The 23,260-nt window shown below is 41.5% G+C and overlaps 1 protein-coding gene across 1 annotated transcript; it reads left to right on the top strand.

Moving 5' to 3' along the window:
• Window positions 1-1,962: 1,962 nt before the first annotated feature.
• Window positions 1,963-22,324, top strand: GHITM (growth hormone inducible transmembrane protein). The gene is made up of 9 exons (XM_063133141.1): window positions 1,963-2,025; window positions 7,279-7,443; window positions 8,834-8,933; window positions 11,040-11,151; window positions 12,410-12,551; window positions 14,326-14,434; window positions 16,311-16,499; window positions 16,965-17,142; window positions 21,062-22,324. Exons 2-9 carry the CDS (start codon window positions 7,312-7,314, stop codon window positions 21,144-21,146), a joined length of 1,047 nt encoding a protein of 348 aa, XP_062989211.1. The 5' UTR covers window positions 1,963-2,025; window positions 7,279-7,311; the 3' UTR covers window positions 21,147-22,324.
• Window positions 22,325-23,260: the final 936 nt, after the last annotated feature.

Below are 23,260 nucleotides of genomic sequence, written 5' to 3'. Positions count from 1 at the left end.
AGAGGGACAGGGGGAGTGCGACCCTGTTGGTTCTCCTGGACGTCTCAGCGGCCTTCGATACCATCGACCATGGTATCCTTCTGGATGGGTTGTCTGAGCTGGGAGTTGGAGGTACTGCGTTGCAGTGGTTCCGCTCCTACTTGGATGGCCGATTCCAGAAGGTGGTGCTGGGGGATTATTGCTCTGCGCTGTGGCACCTGAGCCATGGGGTTACACAGGGCTCTATTATATCCCCTATGCTGTTTAACATATACATGAAGCTGCTGGGGGAGGTTATCTGGAGATGTGGACTGAGGTGTCACCAATATGCAGATGATACCCAGCTCTACCTTTCTTTTTCATCAAACCCAGGTGAGGCAGTGGCTGTTCTGAACCAGTGCCTGGGGACGGTAATGGACTGGATGAGGGCTAACAAACTGAGACTCAATCCAGACAAGACGGAGGTCTGTCCAGCGAGGTGATGTTTGCCCTGTCCTGGACGGGGTTGCACTCTCCCTAAAGGATCGGGTCCATAGTTTGGGGGTGCTCTTGGATCCAGAACTGTCACTTGAGGCACAGGTGAACTCAGTGGCAAAGAGCACCTTTTTTTCAGCTTAGGCTGATACCAACTGCGCCTTTATCTGGACGGAGATAGCCTAGCTACAGTTATCCATGCTCTGATAACCTCTCGTTTGGATTACTGCAATGCGTTATACGTGGGGCTGCCTTTGAAAACGGTCCAGAAACTTCAGCTGGTACAAAACAGGGCATCCCGTTTACTAACAGGGACTGGCCAACGAGACCACATGACGTCAGTCCTTTTCCAGCTTCATTGGCTGCCAGTCCAGGTCCGGGCCTGATTCAAAGTGCTGGTATTGACATTTAAAGCCCTAAACGGTTTGGGGCCAAATTATTTGAAGGAACGCCTCCTCCCATATGTACCTTAAGATCATCTACAGGGGCCCTTCTCCATGAGCCCCTGCCAAAGGAAGTGAGGCAGGTGGCTACCATGAGGGCCTTCTCTGCTGTGGCACCCCGGCTGCGGAATGAGCTCCCTAAAGAGGTTCGCTTGGCACCTACATTACATGCTTGTAAACGCCAGGTGAAGACCTTTTTTTATTCTCCCAGCATTTTAACAATCTATAAATAAATTTTAACTTGGTGTTTTAAATTTGTAATTTTGCATTGCTGCTGTTTTTATCTGGTAGAGCTTTTATATTGTATTTTATATTATGGTTTTATACTGTTTTATACTTTGAATGTTTTTAATTTTTGTGAACCGCCCAGAGAGCTCCAGCTATTGGGTGGTATAGAAATGTAATAAATAAATACATAAATAAATAAATATTTAGCCCCTACTCTTTGAGCGTATCTTCCGAGCTGCCACTGGGGCGCAGGAGCAGGATTTTAAAGAAATGCTTACATCTGCGTAAGCTTTAAAGATAAAGACACTTAAATTGGCACAGTAATAGATATTAGGGGGAGCTTTAAGCATACCAAATTTGAATTGAATTGGGTCTTCTGTTGATTTGTAATGAATTTTTACATTCCCCTCCTTAAACTCACTTCCTGGTATGCAAAGGATCGCTGTCGCCCGGTAGCAAAAACAACAACAACCGCGAAAGCTTAGCGCTACGGGGAATCATCCGAGGGAAGCAGGTAGACGCGTCTTGGGGAGTAAGCCCCCCCCCCCTTAAACACGCTCGGGGACAGAAGCGCGTTTAAAACGGTCCTTCCAACGAACTCTCATTCTAGAAACTACGCCGAGAGTCCAGAAACGACGCTCCAGGGGCCTCATCAAACATGGCCGCTGCCACCTTCACCCACCAGAAAGCAAGATGGCCGCTTTCCTCCAACTCTTCAGAAATTTCCGCAGCCTCCTAGACGTATTTTGCCCTAAGCCAAGATGGCCGCGGAAGAGCTCCCTTGCCCATTCTTTGGGATAACACGTGGACAAAGCCGAGCCAATGAAAACGAGGAGGCACGGTCGTCTTCCCAGCGGGCTTTGCTTCGGAACGCAAACGACGTGTGGTGGGACGTTGAGAGGTGAGCGGGGTGGGAAAGAGGCAAACGGGGGGCGGCGGGGTCATTGCCATGGCTGCGGGGCGACCCTTCAGGCCCTCGCAGCAAATGCCTGTGGCCGCTGCCACCGCCTCCTTTTGTATCGGTGAGGCTGCGTTTGTGGGGTAAACCGTAATAATTGAATGACGCACCGTCCTTTCCCTCACCAACACTTTAGGGACCGTCCAGGACCCTCCCCCACTTCTCCTCATCTGCTGAGGGAGAAAGGAGGGTGTCTCGTGGGGGAGGGGGGGATGTTACTCGGGTAACATTCCTGAGTAACATTTTATTATTATTACTATTATTATTATTAGAATGTTACTCAGGTTGGTTGTTGCTGGGTAAAGGATGCCAAAATAGGGCAATTTTTTTTCGCTTTTTAAACATTCTCCAACTCCTGATAGTTTCTTGTGGCTTTGTTGTTGCATAATCAGTAAAAAAAAATAAGCATTGTATTTTATACAAAGTACATTGATCATAGAAATGATACTTCCTGATCGGTATAATATAAGCCTTGGAAGGAATAAAAATAAACATTTGTAATGGTGTAAAGGAATGAACAGACCTTTCTGATCTGGGCACTGGATCCAGAAGTGTATAAAAAAAAAATTCAGTGTATGCATGTATTATTGATTTATGGAACCACTATAAATCTTGGTTCTAAGTTGTTGCATCAGTCTTATTAATATCCCTTTAATGGCTGCTTTTGAGAATTAGGGGACTTGATAGGCTTTTAGGCACATGGCTTTTCCCCCCTCTTTTTGTTACTCTTTATGACATCATACAAGTCTGACTAAGCATTTAGTTGCTTGCTGTTAAGGAATGATAACTCATAATGGTTGCCGTGCCAGAAATGTTACTCCGTCTTGCTTCATGTTTTTAGTAACTGCAGCCTCCCCTCCCCCCCCCCCCCACCCCGGAGTTTGGAGAAACTAAAATTAAGGTCTAAAATAACCTCATGAGATATATATCTTGCCATAGCATTCTGGTTAAAACTTTTAACAGTCCAAGCCTATATATGTCTACTCAGAAGTCAGTCCCATCTAAATTATTGGGACTTGGTCCCAGGTAACTGTATAGGATTGCAGTTTAAATGGGGCTTTTCTTCCCAGAGTTGTCTGCCAATCTTTGTAATATGTGTAATGGATTCCGAACCAACTTTCTAGAGCAAATGTAGTAAAAAAGAATCCTGCTTTCTTGTGGCACTTATCAGAGCAGCATTAAAGTACAAACATTTTTTTTCTTCACTTCTATGGAAATTACTTTCTCAATCTCTCATTCACAGAGGGATTCCTTCTAAGTCATGGTTGTTAAAAAGGCCATGTGATGTATTCTATACTGAATCTTAAAAACTGGGGATTAAGAGGGCAGAGAGAAAACTATTACCATGTGTATCAGTAGTTGCTGATTTCTTTAGTTTAATACTGAATTTGTCTTCAGTTAGTATCCAACCTTATGACTTTGTTTTTCCCTGAGATTTAGGGTGCAATCTTATGCATGCGTAGGGAGGGGGAAATGCTACAATTCCCAATATTCTGTAGACAGCATGGCTGGCTAGAGCATGCTGGAAGTTGTAGGATTTTTTTGGTCTAAATATGCAATAACATTGCATCTTCAGTTTCTTTAGGATGGAAATCAAGAACTTGCCTTGATTTTCTGATTTAATATGAAATGGTTATTAGCTATGTCACAGGGTTAGATTTAAAGAGGATGGATGCATTAGTGACGCATTCTTCCAAGCCTTGCCACTTTATTTTGCTTTAATTAAATTACAACCACTTAAACTGCTTACTGAGTTGGTGCTTGTTCCATCAAGGACACCAAAGATCTATCCACATGGAGCTTTTGAAGAGGTTCTGAATTGTATCCAATTCACTCCAGCAAACACTTGGTGTGCTTGTGCTGTACTGCCCCTGTTCCGTTCCAGGCAAACTACATCACAGAAGGTCATCAGCCATTTACCTGTCGCACAATGTATATGACCAGCTTTCCAATTTCGAAGGGGATGTGTGCTTTCATTAGCGGAGGATTCTTCCCATGCACTTCCTGTGCTTCTGATTTAGTGTAACAGTATGAGAAAATCATATGTGAAGGTGCCTGGTGAGAGAACCATCTCTACTCCAGCCTGCCTGTCTTTAAGATTTGTTAAATTACAGTGGATAAACAAGGAATCAGGCTTATGAAATGAAGGCACAATCTGCAAGATACAAGAGAAAAATAAAAATTTCAGAGAAAATACAATAAAATGATTAAATGAACAGTGCATTGTGGAACAACTTGGATTAAAGTATAAGATGAAGCGGGTCTTGTATATAAGGCTTACAACATGCAAAATTAGCTACAGTTAACCCTTTATAAAACCTTTCATCTGCCCTAATCTACCAGCTTTCTAGTTAAAGCTTACTATGTTCCAAGCTGTACAGCAGTTTGGCCTGAGGAAGAAAGTTTTGTAGCTGAGGAAGAAAGTTTTGTAGCTTCTTCTCCCAAGCAGAGATCTGAGAGACAGGCTCATGTAGTCTTAGATGGAAGTCCTAGGGTCTGAGGTGATGTGGGGTGGAAAAAAATCCAGTTCTTTATTTTCCTGTGGAAACATAGTCATTTTGTAAGTCCATTAGTATCAATGGATGCCAATTGCAAATACAATATTAGGCAGGCTTGTCAGTTTCAAAATTGTAATTAAGGTGTCTCAGGTGAGAGAATATATGTCATAAATAGATGTCTCAATGGTAGTAAAAAAGATATGGACTCTGCTAAAATAGATGTTTGTCAGCAAATCAGGCACAGTTCTTTGGTTACTAAAATTAATTCATGTAGCCTTCTCCAACTTAGTGCCTCCAGATGTGTTGGACTACAACTCCCAACATCCCCAGCCAGCCATGCTGGCTTAAAGATATTGGGAAGTGTAGTCCAACATATCTGGAGGGCTCCAGTACCTTTGTTTCGTTCTTACATTTAAACAGTATAAATGGGAATATATGTTATTGTCTTTAAAATTTTACATACCAATAAAAATGTCTACATAATACAACATTAAGTGTGCCTTAATCCCCCCCTCCAATACTTGTGTATTGAGACAAAAATTTAACATGGTATACTTCTTTAGCTTTGTTTATTTTGAGTGTATTTTGTAAATATGCTAAATTAACTTCCTAGTGATTTTCCAATGCAATCTAAAAAAATTCCGTTGCAAGTTAGCTTATTCAAATATGCTTAATTTGCATAGGAAAATTTTCCAAATTAAAATTTTCTGGAAAATCCATATCACTGCCACTTGGATCCAAGTAGAAAGTTAGTCGGAATTGAAGAAAACATTTAAAAGTAAAGTAGTCAAATCTAAACATCAGGAAAGAAAATAAAAGGAAAAGAGATGGGAAAAGGTAAACCTATGAAATTCTCCACAAGCCAAAAAATCTAGCCCAAGAAAAAGTTAGCTCTGTGTACAAATCACATGGAAAAGTTCTTATTAGGGAGGAATAAAATCTCCCAAAAGAAGTATCAAAGATGAATCAGAATCTGTGGAAAACTCAACGCTGAAAAACCTAACTGATTTGTAAAATTATTGTAAGTAGAAATAATTAGATTAGTTCCCTTCTTTCGGTTTTCCAAAGAAGAGAGATGGGTTTCAGCCTATATTCAGACACAAGGCATCAAGATAACACAAACCTTGCTTGTATTTGTAAAAGAGAGATCTGAAGCTAAGATGGAGTCCAGTGAAGAAGAAAAACAACTGCCCCTTTGCTTTGTTCCCCAGCACCCCAAAACCTCTTCCTACTCTCTGATTGGATCCACCTGTTCTGCCCCTTCCATAGTAACTGAAAATTTAGTTCTGTATTGGTAGACTGTGGGTGTGAGGAGGGGAAAAATTAATTACATCACTTTTCTTTATTGCCCAGAAACAGCTTCCTTTTGTCTTTGGGCAACTGGCATAATCCTAGGGCCTTATCAGGGTAGATTCTGGACACAGAACCATTGGAAGTATCCTATTTATTTATTATATTTTTATACCGCCCAATAGCCGAAGCTCTCTGGGCGGTTCACATTAAAGCAAGATGGTTCTTTCATGCCTTCTTCACACTGGCCCATTGTCTCCCAAATTTGGCTGAGGTCTGATCGCAATAGCAACCATTTCTCTGTCTTTCCCCTTATTTCAGTATCCAATGGTACAACCTGAGAGAGAGACAACAGTGTCTTCCATTCCATAGCTCTCTTGGTCTTGTCCCCAGCTCCCCCCAAATTAGACCTGTGTAGCAGCCCCTTCCTTTTAGATATACCCATCCATTTTAAATCAGACTTCTCACAGCAGCAAAAAACAACAGATTCTTAGCTTGCACTATTTCATAGATTTTCTGTCTTGTCTGGAACCGTTGTGTGTGCGCGGATGTTCTCACAAATGCTGAGATTTGCGCAGTTATCCACTTCTGCTAGGACTTTCTCTGCATGAAAATGCAACAAGCAGCAATTGGAGGAAAGGTGCTCTGCTTCTGGTTTAATGCCTGGAATAGTCAGACAAGCCCTGTGTGGCAAATGAGACCTGGGAGGAGGGGGACGGCTTTTCCTTGAAGTTGACATGTGCAAGCTTTCACTTTGCTGGGGCAACTGCAAGAAAAGGGTGTAGGTTTGCAGTCTCCCAAGGTTGTGAAGAAGGCTGGAAGTTAAATGCCCCTCTTTCTGTCTCTCCTTTGTAAAACCTTGTTACCTTCTTTCCCAGTAACTGGTTTGTACACATTTACAAGTGGTGGAGTAGATTTTTTAAAACTCCTTCTGTTATGCAAGACAGTTTACTCTCTCATTCAACTTCAGTGTACCTTTTATTATACATAAAAATAGGGAGGGGCTGTTAGAGCTATAGCAATGGCTTTAATACATCAGGGGTGGGTAGCTCGACCTCCAGATGTTTGGGCCTACAACTGCAATCAGCCCAAGCCAGCATAGGCAATAGTGAGGGAAGATGGGAGTTGTAGGCCAAAACATCTGGAGGGTCACAAGTTGCCCACCCCTGCGTTAAATCCCTGGCATCTGCCAGTACAAAAGACCTCTGCTTACGGCCTTGGAAAGCCACTGCCCGACAAAATAGCCCCTGCTTTGCTAAACTGGTAAGTCTGATGTGTGTTGGCTCCATATATCCTGCTGTTTTATATGATGACATAAGCAACTAGCTCGCTGCTCCATTCCACTTGTTCTCCTACCTTTGCAGTACAGTTGCTGTGGTTTAACCATCTTGCTTTAATGTTGTTGCAGGTAGAACTTGCCATTAACTTGACTGTTGCAGTCATGTTGGCAGCAAGGCTGGTGTGCCTTCGGGCTCTCCCCTGCAGGAGTCTGCGCCCTGCACTCACTCAGACTTCACCTGCTTTGAGGAATTCCACTCTGAAGACAAAACAGTGGCTTCTGCAGCCTTATCAGGTACGTCTCTTTTGGAATCGAATCCTTCATTTTGAGCTTTCTAATTTTTTAAAAGTTTTTATTGCAAGTTGTTCAATCATTGCATGAATCATGATGTGATATAAGCAACCTAATTTTTGTTTCTTAACAATCAGGTAGCATAGATATGGCTTATGTTTATAATCTTAAAAAACATAACAGGTGACACTGAGGGATTAGCTAGCAATTACATATGTTTTGGTTAGTCGACATATCTGAGATGCTGAAGAAGTCCCCTTGTTTGCAGTCAAACCTAAGGGTTATCCTTTGAGGATGGATGGCTTATTGGTCTGGTTCAGACATAAGCAGGAAATATGTTTTCCTACTCTGTGAATATGCCTGCCCAAGTCTCAGACTTATTCATTCCTCCTCTTCTTTCCATGTATTCACTATAATTTAAGCAACCCACAGCTCTCTGTGTTTGGTTGTTAAGAGGGAACCAATTAGTTTAAAAGTGGACACTTTTGATCTTTTCTGGTGTCTGAAAGAGGAGGGGGGAGCTCACAAAGCTGAGGTTCTTGCAAGCTTGTTCACGTGGCAGGAAACCATGATTTCTTGTTACATCTGATCCAGGCCATTCTGTCCATTCACTCCAGTCCTGCACGGTGTGAATAATGACCAAGGCAGCATAACTTTGCATGCCGATTCAGCTACATCAAAACCAGCCTGAAATCTGTTCTGTCCTTGGCCTCTTTCATGTGCTTCCACACTGGCGTGGGATCTGCTTCCTTGTGTTACAGTGCCATGTGGATGTTGTATGCATGTGAATAACACAACCATCTAGGTGGGCAGGGGTGTGTGCAATCCCATCTGCTTTCCTCCTGGCCAGGGGATGATTAGGTAGGAAAGACATATGAGAGAAATCTTATTCACATGGCTGCATGCATCATTCATATTCTGTAGCTATGCATGATAGCATTGGAGGGAAGCGATCCCCATGTCATTGTGGATGCATTTGAAGCCCCCCTCCTTTTCATGTTCTCTGTATTCTTTAAAACTACTTAATAAAATAAACTTTCATGTTCCTTAGGATGATAAAAGTCTCCTGGCAGGTTTCTGAAATCACTCTTCATGTTTGCATAATACTTTAAAAAAAACTATTATTATAATAATCACTTAGTTTCCTAACAGTTTTTTTAGCTGAATTGAGTTTTTGTGTGTGCATATGTTTTATTACCTGTATGTGTTACATGTAGCTACAGATAACTCTCAACTCCAGCCACTTTTCCCCAGTGTTTGACTCCTGTCCAAAATTGTTACTGCCCTGTACTGAAATCTTTCTTCCAATTGACAGGTGGAACATTTGCCAGCTGTATTGACCTAACAGGAATTTTAAATTCACTCTTCTTTCTTTGATTTTATTTTGTATCAGGGATATGCCTCCAGAGCCAGGATGGGTATACGACGGGGAAAAACTGGTCAAGAAATTAAGGAAGCAGCTTTTGAACCAGCGATGGAGACAGCCTTTAAAGGTATGTGTGTGTGCCTTTCAAACCTCCACTGACTGTCAAATAAAAGGCAGAGCAAAGCTCAAAACCAGGGTAGGTACAAATCAATTTCTGTATCTTCACAATTCAGCTATAGTGACTGTTTTAAAAGAGGCATACAATTCTTGAAATGTATAAGACAAATTAATTTTGAAATTGCTTTTTTAAAAAAGTTTTAAAACAAAAAAGAAGTTTTAATACAAACAGTGCCTCGTAAGCTTAATTCATGACTCTGTCAAAAGCATTTTATTTATTGCATTCATGTAATGACTTTCTACCAATGTGCTCTAGGCAATTTACAGTTTAAAATGCCAAAATAAAAGATAGAAAAGACAAAAAAAATAAAACGTCAGGATTATCTGAGGTCATTGGTGATCTCTTCAGGAGCTGATAGTATGATTTCCCCGGTCTTCTCTCTCTCTCTCTCTCTCTCCCTTTCCCTTCAGGGCACATCAGTCTTTCAGTAGCCCCAGGCAAGGTTAGAGAGGGGCTGTCCGAAAACTGACTTATAGGTGGTTCTTTTTATACAACTGAAGCAATCATAAGGGAAATATCAGACTTTTGGCAAGTGCTATTGATATGACATGGGTCACATTGCATGTATGATTAAAGGCTTCCAACTGGACACATCCCAAAGCCAAGCAAATCCATTAACTTCAAAATTCTTCACCCCCTCTTGTCTCTAACTAGACATAGTTCTGTAAAGCAAATGATATCTCGGCTGAATTATCACATATTTTGAAATTCATTGGAAATCAGTGTGTTTTAATTTTTATAGTAGCCTATCAGTATGCATGGTTGTCTAGGAAGTAAGTGAATTACTTGAAAAATGTGATTTAAATCAGTCCATCCTCATCACAACCTTATCTACCCTGCAGCTTATGAATAATAACTAATTTATTTGAGCTGTATTTAATGTCATTTTTCGTCCCCTTATTTTTTGAAGTTTAATTGGAAAAAGCATTTGTTCTAAACCAGCCTTCCCCAAGTTGGTGCCCTCCAGCTGTTTTGGTCTTCAGCGCCCATCAGCCCTAGCAAGCATGGCCACTACTCTGGAATGCTGGGAGTTGTAGTCTAAAACATCTGGAAGGCAGCAGGTTGGGGAAGGCTGTTTTGAAATATAAAAGTTGAAGTCTGTGGGCAATATCCAATGCTGCCGCTCCATGTAGGCCGTTGACCTGGCATTAGTGTAAGTGACCTAGCACAACACTAACAGTGTTTACTGGTACAGTGAATTTCTCCAAGAAACCAGTCACACTAAGATACGCTGTTGGTGTTGCACTAGGTGTCACTTACACTAGAGCTTGGACAATGGCATAAACACAGCGGCAGCATTGGATACTGCCCTGTGCATGAGATATAAAGTGAGAGGCACAGAGTTAACAGGCTTTATAGCAGTTCATTCAGTTTTGTTGCCATAAATATATAATGAAGATGTTGATGGTTTCTGGTACTGCAAACTGCTATACGCCTTCAGGAAAGATAAAAATGAAATATTTGTTAATAAATGAAAGTGTAAAACTATTTTTTTTCCTCTATAGAGATGTTTATTGTACAGTGTTGAACATAACCCAAAATGTTGATTTTTTTTATCTTATAGAGCCTCGTGGGCACAAGAGGCTAGGAGTTACAGTAGGCTTTATAGTCTGACCTGTAAATTTAAAAAAATGTTATGCATATCAGGCCAGCTTGTGAACCTGCCAAGCTAAATTCAGCCCATTCGTGTGTGTTGATGAATGTTTGACTTTTGTTGTGCGGACTACAAAAATATGAATGGGACAATCAATCATCTTGCAAGTTACAATAAATGGCTGATGTGTTGTATATACTGGATAAAAATTTGTGCCAGCCAGATGTAAATCCTTACAATTATCCTCAGGATTTTCTCAGGTTGCCGCCATACTGACATGTAGTTGTCTCTGATCACAAGTTATGCATACACACGCACACACAATCGTTTAACTGTTCAACATCTATTTCATTGGATTTCAGACAATTAGTACAGAAAAAAAATAAAAATTGCACTGGTATGATCCTAAATTGAGGAAGAAAACATTTCAAGAAGTATAATTATTTTCTTCTCTTTACTAGTTGATCAGATGGGAAGATGGATTGTTGCTGGGGGTGCTGTTGTTGGTCTTGGAGCCGTCTGTTATTATGGACTGGGGATGTCTAATGAGATCGGAGCCATTGAAAAAGCTATGTAAGCAAAATGCCTGAAATATATTGAAACTTTTAAAAAAATCAAGGCAAGATAGTTAAAGTAACTGCAGTAAAAATCAGTAAAAATGTGAATTCTATAGGTCCAAATGGTATGAAACTAGAGGGTCCCAACATGCTAATGCTAAGGCCTCGAAAATGAATTTGCAAAGATGTGCAACCATGCTCCCCACCCTACAACCTTATGTGCTTCCAAGGGGACATGAAAAAAATTAAAGCAGTTAATTCAAACAAGTATTAGAAATGGTGGTTCACATGACATGCTAAGCCATAAAGTTTAGCTCAAAATGCTTAACAACCATGACTTAGCATATCATCTGAACAGGATCACTAGTACAGTGGGTTGGATCCAAGACTAGCCATTCTTGGAGAAGACCCATTGAAATCAATGTAAATTGAGTTTGCCATGAATAATTGATTTCAGTGAGTTTTCTCTAAGCATGACAAAGTCTGGGTCCAATCCATTGTATTTTTTGCCTTTCACTTTTATCGCAGTGTCCACAAATAACACATGTTGTCATAAGGGGGCAGGGTGATCAGAAAGCTTTGAGTTAGTGCTGTGAATAGGGATGTCGGAGAACTCTGCAACAAATTCAAATGAGTTCAGATTTCTATGAATCCAACCTATGGATTCTGAGGCAGATCAGCTTCTTCTTCTTCTTTTTCTTATTATTATTATTATTAAATTATTGTTATTGTTATTATTATTATTATTATATAGCACCATCAGTGTACATAGTAAAACAATAAAATAGCAAGACCCTATTAATAAAACAATAAGAAAGGGAAGGGAATGCACCAAACAGGCACAGGGGAGAGTAAAACCAGCAATATAAAAGTAAAGTCAAAATCAAGTTCTAAAAGCTTTAGGAAAAAAAGCTTTTTTTTCATGTTGTGCAGATTCCACAGATTTGTCATTGTTTTGCCTTCTTTTTTACTTTGGGAGGGGATTTCTGCTAATTTGCACTTGCACTAATGCTCATTAGCAGAAGTGGAACAAAATTCTCATGCATCCCTAAAAAATCCAATTCCGTCAATGAGCAGATGAGAGAACAAAAAATGCCTGACAATCCATGAAACACAGATGGAACAGATCTAACAAAATCTATCCATCTCTAATCATTAACCTATTGCATTAAAGGCTTTGTTTTTAGTTTTGAGAGCAATTCTGTGAAGCTGTGAACTAGCTACTTGTATTTATTCACGAAAACATCAGTAACGTGTTTTGTGTTTGTTTCTAGCATTTGGCCGCAGTATGTGAAAGACAGAATCCGTTCAACCTACATGTACTTTGCAGGAAGTGTTGGTTTAACAGCATTGTCTGCTGTGCTAGTCAGTAGATCTCCTGCTCTCATGGGTGTCATGATGAGGGGTTCCTGGCTGGTAAGATCCTTTTTAGAGTTATCTATCTAAAATGTATCAGAACACATATCTCAAGAGAAAGCTTCAACCTCTCCTTGATTGAGTTAAATTTTCTCATAACCTGCAAAGGCTCCCTTGATGAAAAGGCTGGCCTATAGGCAGTGTTCTATAAATATGTTGTGGTTTTAACCCTGTTTGAGTGGCATTTCTGCTCTCAAGGAACCCAGAGAGCTGGAAACTTAGGCATGGTCTGTGACCTATCCTGCATCTGCTTGCCAAGTGAAAAATGAGATGGGGGCAGGTCACTTTTCTTCATGTGTGTGACTGATTCTTCGTGTGTGGGGTTAGGTACTTCTAGCTAATCAAGTTTAGAACTTTACACAAATTGAGGGTTAACCCAAGCTCTCATGCTTCTTCAATGACCCTGTTCAGACAATATGCTAAGCCAAGGTTAGGCCTCTAATTCTTTTGCAGCCAATGGTTAGTCAGCATGGTTAAAACGTGGTTATGTAGCCACCATGGTTAGGAATGCTTCACAGGACACATTAAGTAAGGTTCACAGGACATGCTAAGCCATATTGTTGAGCTCAAAATGCTTAACCACCATGGCTTAGCATGTCATCTGAACAGGGACAATAGCTGTTAGTAGTGATTAAAATGAGTGGGGCTTCAATGTTGCTAACGAGGCCTATGTACACTCAGTGAAGAGGCAGGTGTCAGTAAAAAATTATTGTTTAAATTCAACCAGTAAGGGAATTCTAATGATCAGGGTTTGTTTTTCTGGGGTTTCCGTCATAGCTTAATTCTTAACAAAGCTCCTTTGAAGCATATCTTCCTAATTTGCTTGTGAGTATAGTGGGAAAGTAAGGTGAAGCAAAATAACATTCTATGATGCTCCCAACTCCCCGTTTATCACACAGCTGTAAAAGGAAGACTTTACAATAGCATGCTAAAGTGGTGGGTGGTCTGAGTGCTCCATCATTGTACAGTCACTTCACTACCCTAAATTTCCAACCCGGGTGATGGCAAAGTTTGCTTAAGGTTAGAAACTAAGTCTCAAAGAGGGTTGTAGCCCTTATGGAGAAGCTAAATGTTCAAAGCAGAGCTATAATTTTTCTCCTCTTAGAAGTTTTTGTAGTATAGCTTTTTAGTCATACTGTAGCTACAATGCTAGCGGCTTCTTAAACAGTACCTGCCATCGTGCCAGGGGAATCAATGAAGAGCCATTGCTTCCACTAGAGGGAGCTATTGGTAATTTAGTAAAAAAAAAATGCCTTTATGTAGAAGGTCACAGAAATATCAAGTACATAAACGCAAATAAATTGCATGAAATCTCCAGAGTTGGCCACTAAGCTATGTATGCAGTAAATTTCATTTACTTACCAAGTGGAATGTGAAATCATTTTCAGTGACCTGAAACAACATGTCCTGCTACATAAGAACTTACATACTTTATCAAACACTAGATCAGTTCCAGGCTGGGTAACTCTCTGTAAATTTCTAAGCTGGTACTTTATTAGCTCATCCTGTAAAGTGGCTGTTCTCTTACAGCTGGTTCAAACATTACAATTTTAAGTTTACACCTAAAAATATAATGGCAATTAAGATGCACGCTAGCTTAGAAACACATTAATTGCACAAACATATCGATCAAAAAAGCAGAAATGAGTGAAAAAAATATTTGTGGAAAGCCCCTGAGTAAATATTGCAATAACGTATGTGAACTTTAGACAACTATAAAGCGCTTAGAGTAAAACAGCTATAAAAATGCCTCATTAGTCATGATCTTTTACAGGCAATCGGTGCAACCTTTGCAGCAATGATTGGGGCTGGAATGTTGGTTAGATCAATTGATTACGAATATAGCCCTGTCCCTAAACATCTGGCTTGGATGCTTCATGCAGGTACGTGGCTTCTCATTCTCCTTGGAAATGTTGCTTGCTTAACATCAAGATTCCCCGAACAGCTCACCTGTGTTTCTTGATCCCACTTGTGGTCAAAAGCACACACTTGACAATCAAGACTCGTCAGACTTGAACTTCAAGCTTACAATGTGTTAATCAAGTGATTGTAAGCGCTCTACAGCAGTGGTTCTAAAATTGTTGGGTGCCCTACCGTTGCAGACACAGAACAGCTGGAAGGGGGTTGTAGAGCTCCAGGGAAGAATTATCCTAAGGGAACTGGAACTTTTCCTCCTCGATAGCCAAAACGTGGCTAGATTGGATCACTTCTTACATCTATTGGATTTGAGGAGGTGACTGCTCCAATGCTACCCCCGTCACCTTAATCTGATTTGGGGATGAGCTACTGCTACTTTGTTCTAATAGGGTTTCCCTGTTTATAGTTGGGTCAGGGGCAGAGAGGTCTTATTCTGTTCCATAGAGCTTCATAGAATAGCAGAGTTGGAAGGGGCCTACAAGGCCTTCGAGTCCAACCCCCTGCTCAATGCAGGAATCCACCCTAAAGCATCCCTGACAGATGGTTGTCCAGCTGCCTCTAGAGTGGGAGAGCCCACAACCTCCCTAGGTAATTGATTCCATTGTCATACTGCTCTAACAGTCAGGAAGTTTTTCCTGATGTCCAGCTGGAATCTGGCTTCCTTTAACTTGAGCCCATTATTCCATGTCCTGCACTCTGTGTGCAGCTTCACGGACAGCAATAGGCTGCACATACATGACTTCGTTCAAAACATTCAAAACACTGACCTCGAACCACATGCCTGCAGGTATGATCATGCTTAACTATACAATGCTCAGGGATCCAAGCCACCATGCATTGTATTCCACCTGCACATGGGAGAATCCTGGCTTCCTCGTTTCAGTGGCATTTCCTTGTGGCCTCCCCAAAATTTCTTCACCCCAAACATTGGGGGCCCTTAAGAGCAGCACCCTATGCATGCATGGCAGTGTTTTGTGGATAGGACTTTGCATCCTAGCCAATGAATTTTTTGCTCCAGAGTTACCTATCGGTATAATATGAGAATTGATATAGTGTGAGTAAGAGCTTAAGATATGCGTTGGAAACTTCCTTGTAGACAAACCTCCCTCACTTCCTCTCAGACTCAGGCCCCTGCAATATAGGGCTAATAGTAGCCTACTTTACAGTGTTCTTATAAAGACTAAGGCAATATATATGAAGCATTTCAGAAAAATGCTGTATAGTCATTATTTCACACATTTGTAAAACTTGTTTGCATTAACAGTTTTAAATTATTTCATCTTGGAAGCACATAAGGTAGGGTGGAGAGCACTATTCCACATCTATGCAGTTTCATTTTCAAGGCCTTAGCGTTACCGTGTTGGGTCCCTCTAGTTTAATGCCATTCATCCCTACAAGATTCACATTGCGTCTAACATAGATTGAGGTTGTAGTTGGCCCATATGTGTGGGTGGATGAGGGAGTAGAACTCTAATCTTAAATTAATTGGTGTGGTCTGATTATTGCAGATAATGTTCCGTTAGCGACAACATATGCTTGCCCCACCACCGTGGCTTGCCTATTTTCCGCTGACAGGAACCTTTTGGGGCAGTGTGTATGTTTGGAGAGCATACAGCATTGTTTTCCAACCCCTACTCCACTGAGATCTCTGTTATATAGTGACTCCGCACATACACAGAGCATCTGCATTGAAGAGGAGCAATTCACTAGAATTACTATTTAAATTGCCCCATGGTGCTGTCTTATTCCACTGAATAAACAAACAAAATGTAGCGTGCATTTAATGTGCCTTGCATGCAGCTGTGTCATTGAATTAATAACAGCATCTTTTCCTTCACGTAGGTGTTATGGGTGCCGTGGTGGCTCCTCTGACTCTTCTGGGTGGCCCTCTGCTCATCCGAGCTGCTTGGTATACAGCAGGAATTGTAGGTGGTCTTTCAACTGTGGCCATGTGCGCGCCAAGTGAGAAGTTTCTGAACATGGGAGCACCCCTGGGAGTAGGCTTTGGCCTTGTGCTTGCTTCTTCTGTTGGTAAATAGATCGTGCTGTACTAGGAATTTGACTCAAGCGCCCAGAATGAAACTTCCTTGATGTTCTTAATATATACATCATATTTTGTGTAGTCAGACGGTTCTAATAGCTTATGACATACAAAAATACTCTGCAGACTTGTAATCTGTACAGTTCCGCTGGAGCCAAGGAATTGGCTGTATACATTTCTCACCCTATGAAAGATCTTTAGTTTGATGCTAGAGTGACTTGTTTCTCTTTTTGCTTTTTTGGAAACTTAGAAAGGGCAAATATCTGACTTCTAAATTTAGAAATTTCAGAAGAGAGGTTGATATAGTATGATGTCATACTCAGGATCACCCAGTGTGGTTGATCATGATAGCTTATTCAGATAATGCTTTCCATTATGGTGTGTTTGTAGCATTTGAAAGTGCTCTGAAAAATGAATGCTTTGTTCTTAATGTCCTTTGTATGTGTGTCTTCCAGGATCCATGTTCTTTCCTCCGACATCTGTCTTTGGTGCTGGCCTCTATTCTGTGGCTGTTTATGGCGGCTTGGTACTTTTTAGTCTGTTCCTGCTCTACGATACCCAGAAAGTTGTAAAAAGGGCAGAGACTCAGCCGATGTATGGTGTAGGTCTACAAAAGTACGATCCCATCAACTCGTAAGTATTTCGTCTTGCGAAATGTAACATACTGATAGAACAGATTTAGAGAACCCCATTTTCTAAATGCGCAATCCTATGCATGTTTAGACAGAAAAAAGGCCTACAATTCCCATAATTCCCCAACCAGATGGGAGTTGTAGGACTTTTTTCTGTCTAAACATGCATAAGATTGTGTCGTTTGTCAAAGCATGCATAGGGTTGAATCTAAAGATCTAGGATTGCATGTTTTGGGATGTGTTCCATTATGTACTATATTCTGCTGATGGCACTGCAGTAGAGTGGCAACATTGTCAACATTGCCATAAGAATTCTTTATTTTATTTATTTATTGTATTTCTATACCATCCAATAGCCGAAGCTCTCTGGGAGGTTAACAAAAATTAAAATTATCAAGTGCAATTCAAGGTATGAAACAAACCACAATATTAAAACATAATATAGAAGTACAATATAAAAGCACAACCAGGATCAAATTGAGCAGCAAAGCAGAGATTTATACAGATTTAAAGCAGCAAAGTTAAAAGACTAAGATGATTAACTTAAAATACTGAGAAAATAAAAAGGTCTTCATCTAGCGTCAAAAGAGTATAATGTGGGTGCCAGGTGAACCTCTCTAAGGACTTCATTCCACAGCTGGGGTGCCACAGCAGAGAAGGCCCTCCTCCTGGTAGCCACCTGCCTCACTTCCTTTGGCAGGGCCTCGCGGAGAAGGACCCCTAAGATTATCTTCATTCTGGGCAGGTACATGTGGGAAGAGACGTTCCTTCAGATAACCTGTCCCCAAGCCATTTAGGGCTTTGAATGTTAATACCAGCAGTTTGACACCTCAGCCCACATCTCTGGATAAGCTCTCCCAGCAGTTTCATGTAAATGTTGAACAGCATAGAGGATAAAATAGAGCCCTATGGAACCCCATCATTATTTATTACATTTCTATACCACCCCATAGCCGAAGATGCCATGACACAGAGAGATAATTCGCCAGTACCACCTTTTGGAATCTGCCATCCAAGTAGGAATGGAACCACTGCAATGCAGTGCCTGCAACTCCCAGCCCAGACAGCTTATCCAGAAGGATACCATGGTCGATGAGAATCAACAGGGTCACACTTCACCTATCCCAGCAAAGGTTATCCCACAGGGTGACCAAGGCTGATATTTGATGTAATGAGCCATGAAGGGCAAAGGTCAAGCCCACAGGTGGTTGACCTGACTTGGCCAAGCACCTTGTCTGCATCCTTGGGCCTCAATAACTGAAACTCATCTAATAAAACTGGGACAGACAGTGTTCTGAACACCTCTACTAGTGGAACTGCATTAAACGTGGTGTCCAATTCATGACAAATCTGAGCAACTTTATCTTCAAAGTGCTGTGTAAACTCATCACAGCGTGCTACCGAGGATTCCACAGCCTCTCACCTGGCCCAGAGTGTAGCAGGTCATGAACCACCTGGAGAAGCTCCGCTGCACGACTCTGAGAAGTCGAAATGCTGGTGGAAAAGAAGTCTCTTCGCCACCTTCACTGCCACAGAGTAGGGTCGACAATGATCTCAAGACGTGTTCGATCAGGCTTCGCATGAGTTTTCCTCCATCTGCGTTCTAGCTGTCTCCCCTCTTGTTTCATTGCCCTCAGCTCAGGTGTACACCGAGGAGCTGGCCGGGCTCTGCTCAGAGGGAGAGGGTGCTTGGGCATGATCGTGTCAACCACCCAAGTCATCTCTACATTCCACAGATCAACCTGGACTTTGACAGGAGCACCAGCCATACCAGCAGGAAAATCCCCCAGAGCCCTCTGGAATCCAGTGGAGTCCCTTAGTCTCCAGTGGTCGGCCATTTTAATAGGCCCCCCACCCTTGCAGAGCGGAAAGGCTGCCGAGAGTCTAAACCTCAATAGAAAGTAATCTGACCATGACAAGGAAATAGATGTTAATTCCCCACTTTTGGATCACTATCCTCATGCCCATTCGAGAAAACCAGATCAAGTGTGTGTCCTTTTACATGCGTTGGGCCAATGACGTGTTGAGACAGCCCCTTGGTTGTCATGTCGTCCTTGAAGTCCTGAACCGCCCTGGATACAGCAGCCTCTGCATGGAAGTTGAGATCCCCCAGAACCGCCATCCTGGGGGTCCTCAGCACCAAATCCAAGGCAACCTCAAACAGCTCAGGCAGGGAGTCTGATAGGTAGCTGAGTGGCATACACCAGCAGAATCCCTAATCTGTTTCTGATACTCAATACAAAGTAGAGATACTCAAGACCTGCACTCAAACAGGAAGCCTAGAGAGCCTATAGACCATGGCAATCCCGCTCCCCGGTCCTCAAGTTGATGCTGGTGCTGCACCAAGTACCTACGAGGGCAAAGTTGGGTGAGAGTAACCCTTCCCAGTTCACCCAGGGTCTCAGTGATACATACCAGGTCAGCCAAGCTGGCAAGGTTGCCAGGAACCATCCGGTTGGGAGAAGAACCAGAAGAGAGCATAGCTGCAAGAAATCTAGCCCCTGTTCTCCTCATCTGGCTTGTTGTTCCCCCAACACCATACCTCCCCCTACCCGTGACTACAGTTATGTGGGACTGAGCTCCCCAGGCACATATTAAAAATTCCAATTTATAAAATGAAATGAAATAATATAAAATGCTGCAAATTGCTGCAAATTGCTGCTTTGGGGTAATTGTAGATACCCACACGGGCAATAGGGCAGGTCCGTTGTGTGTTCTGATGTGCAACTCGAAGTGTGCACTTAGTGTCACACTTTGCGCGATGCAGAGGTGCTGCTTCTGGCAGCCTTGTGTTTGTGTACCTGCAGAGAAGGAAGGAGCAGCTGGTCAGTAGATCTTAAGCTGATGATGTCCAACAGGTGGGGGGTAGCAGCAGAAACCAGGCCTCTACAGTTGTAATTCCTCCCACCCACCCACCCCACACTCCAATTCCTCTGGCAGCCATGCCCTTATGTATCCGCAGAGGACATTTTTATCTTAAAAGGAGGATTTCCTTTCTTCTCCATCCAGCCTACCAGCTTCTCTCCCCTGTCCTGTACAATGCCTTTTCCTTGTCAGCACTAGATAAAGGCAGCTTTTCTCTAATGCTAACAAGGGGTAGCCTTGTCTCATCTCATATCAATAGTGCTGACAAGGGAAGCCCTGCTCTCGTCTCCAATCACTGATAATAGATAACAGGCTGCCTTTACTCTAACACGGACAAGGCAGGGGCTTTGAACCAGGAAGAGAAGCAGGCTGGATGGAGAAGCCCCTTTGGCCAGAGTTTTCCATCCCTGTCCTAGAAGAATTGTAGCGTTACACAACCAGTTCATTGTTAAACTGATTAACTTCTGCCTCCAAGTTGGCAAGGTGTGAAGTAATAGAGGTTTACTTCTGTCTGTTGTTCTGCAGCTGAAATCACAAACCCTTTACTTTATTTGTATTGTGTTCCATGTTTGCTGCTTTTAAGGCTAGAAAGACAATGGTGCAGTAGGAGACTGGGTTGAATAGAAGAAACATCTAATATTTTATTCCCGAATTCTAACTTTTTAGATTATCACACGTAAATCAACCGTGTATGTCTTACAGGCATAGATATAACCAGTCACCTAGTTGACTGTATTGAGTAAGAATAACCTCCAGACAGCTAAGCAAGGAAGCTTTATGGAAGTACATGGTTATTGACTACGAATCACTAATGAAGGCATATGTGGGCAGGCTGGCTAGTAAAAATTAATGTAGGCTAGTAAATTTTGTGGGTTTATTTGCATGGCTGTTCTAACAGAACAATGAATTGACTCTAGTTAACAGTAGGAGTGCTCTGACAAGTTAACAGGGTTGCCCTTTTCTGTACTTGATGAGAGAAACCAAAAGCAAAATCACAGTAAATTATTTTATTGCGAAAGTATGTTGAACTGATGCCTGGTTCTCTTGTGTTTCAGGTGTATGGGTATTTACATGGATACTCTCAACATCTTTATCAGAGTTGCCACCATGCTTGCTGGTGGTGGCGTCAGAAAGAAGTAGATGTCAGCTTACTTTGACACACGATACGGATGGATCATCAAACACTTTGGCTCATCTGCTTAGTGCATAAGACCTAATAAAGTTTGTGTTGTGTACAAGCAGCTTTCATGTAGAAGTCAGATGTTCTAAGCACTTCAGCATGATCTTTAAGGTGTTTTCAGTGTAATGTGACTTGGCTCAGTTTCCTGTTTAACTTTTAAACAGTCGAGTGGAAACTAGATTGCTACATACTGCATTCAATCACTTTCTCTTTAATTTGGGGGTTTTGAAATGGGAAAGAAGTTAGTTTCAATATGTGTATATTTGTTACCGGTGTAAGTTCTGCTCCCTCTTCTAAAAAGATGAAGGTCTCTGCTGTGTGGTAATCTCACTTTAAATATTGGAGCAGCCCAAGAGAGCATTATTGAAACCAGCATGAATGAGCCAAATACAGATATGTGCTCAGAAGTTATTTATAGACAACTAATTGCACTGAAATACAAAATACGTTGACAGCAACTGAGTGTAGCCACCCCCATGAATGATGACAAAATGGCTAATAAAAATGGAGTTCTAAAAGGATAGTTATTAGGGTTCTCTGCTTTTCAGAAGAAAGTCAGGAAACTAGCTAGTATTTGTTCAACTGTTACACAACTACCATCAACTAAATGTAGCTTCCCTTTGACAAGATTGCAAAAACAGTGAAAGCTAGGTAAACTAGGAATGGTGAAGAAAATCTCTTGAATGGCAATGTGAAGGAAAATGAATCCATTTGGGAACTTCAGGTCTGCATTTTCCTTCAAAGTCAAACTGGGACACACATTTCACTTTGGATTATGCTTTCCTCTCTATTCTCATCTCAAGTGCTGCCACTCAACTGACTGTTCCTTTTGATTTTATCCTGAGTGGACTCCTTCACTAAGCAATGATTTCTAAAAGACATTCCATCAGGATGTCGCTTTAATTCAAGAACTGCAATTTTTGCCATTGTAATATTTTTATAAGCTGGGAGAACATATGTACGGGAATTCATCGGGTAGAATAAAAGTTATTTTGGAAACTGCTGAAGCCTCTTAACTTTTTTAGTGCTCATCTATTTTAACTGTTGTGAGATGGCAATTCAATAACTTTATTCTCCTTCCACCATGCCAGGCTATGCTTGTACCAGTTTCTGAAACAATAAAAGTCCTAGCCCAGCAGTTTATTGGTCTTGTTTTGATTGACACTATAGGGAGACCTTAGTTTAGTTAAAATCGAAGCCACCTGAGCAGTTTCACATCTCTATCCTTCTCAGGAAGAATATCAAGTAATTAAATATTCAATTCCCATTGTGTCACACATGTTCTGTTTAGTTCTATATTTTTCTCCAAAGCCAGCCAATCCATTAAACAAATTTGTCCAAAATATCGTGTTTCTGGCTGTTTCAAAACAGCCAGTTACTTATTTGCCCTCTTATTGCTACTGTCTTGTTGGGCATGTAGCTGAATCAAGCATTTTCCAGAAACAAGTCAACTTGTTTATAGTTGTTGAATATCTAGGTACATTCCTCATCCTCTGCGAATGAGAAAGCCATCTGGGAAGGGGTTCGTAGGCGTGAGGAGAGATGAGGCCCATTTTTTCTCCATGGAAGCACCCACACTTTGGCCCCACTGTTTTCTGTAGTGGCCAGTATCAATTGCCACACATGTAAATATATCTAATAACATATTTGCTGTTTCCAAGCCTGATTTTTACACTGCATTATTGTAAAGCATCCATTTCGTTCTCTAATAATCCTAAGAGGAAACCTTTGCAAATCCATTACAAGTCTGCGCTTGGAGAAAATTGAGCAATTTAGGTAGGTCACTTAAGATGTAATACAATTTGGGGGTAGAAAGGAAAACTTCCAACTTCTGTTTTGTTTTTTGTGATGTGGGACTGGAGTGGGTGGAAGGTGAATTTTCTGCCCCCTTCCTCAAAAGCCCCCAGAAACCTCCTGAGAATTCATGGATCCTGCTGAATGGGGTAGGCTGTTATCCAACAGACTGGGGAAAGGAGTACCCCACAATGGGATGGAGGTACCTCTGTATCCAGCCCACTGCAATTCTAACTTGTCAGCTCAGTTGACTTGCTATACCTTGAATGAAAGTAATCCT

Source organism: Elgaria multicarinata, chromosome 8 (assembly GCF_023053635.1).
Source record: "Elgaria multicarinata webbii isolate HBS135686 ecotype San Diego chromosome 8, rElgMul1.1.pri, whole genome shotgun sequence".
Taxonomy (NCBI): Eukaryota; Metazoa; Chordata; class Lepidosauria; order Squamata; family Anguidae; genus Elgaria; species Elgaria multicarinata.
The sequence above is the reverse complement of the archived record's forward strand: the minus strand, read 5'-3'. Positions and strand labels throughout refer to the sequence as shown.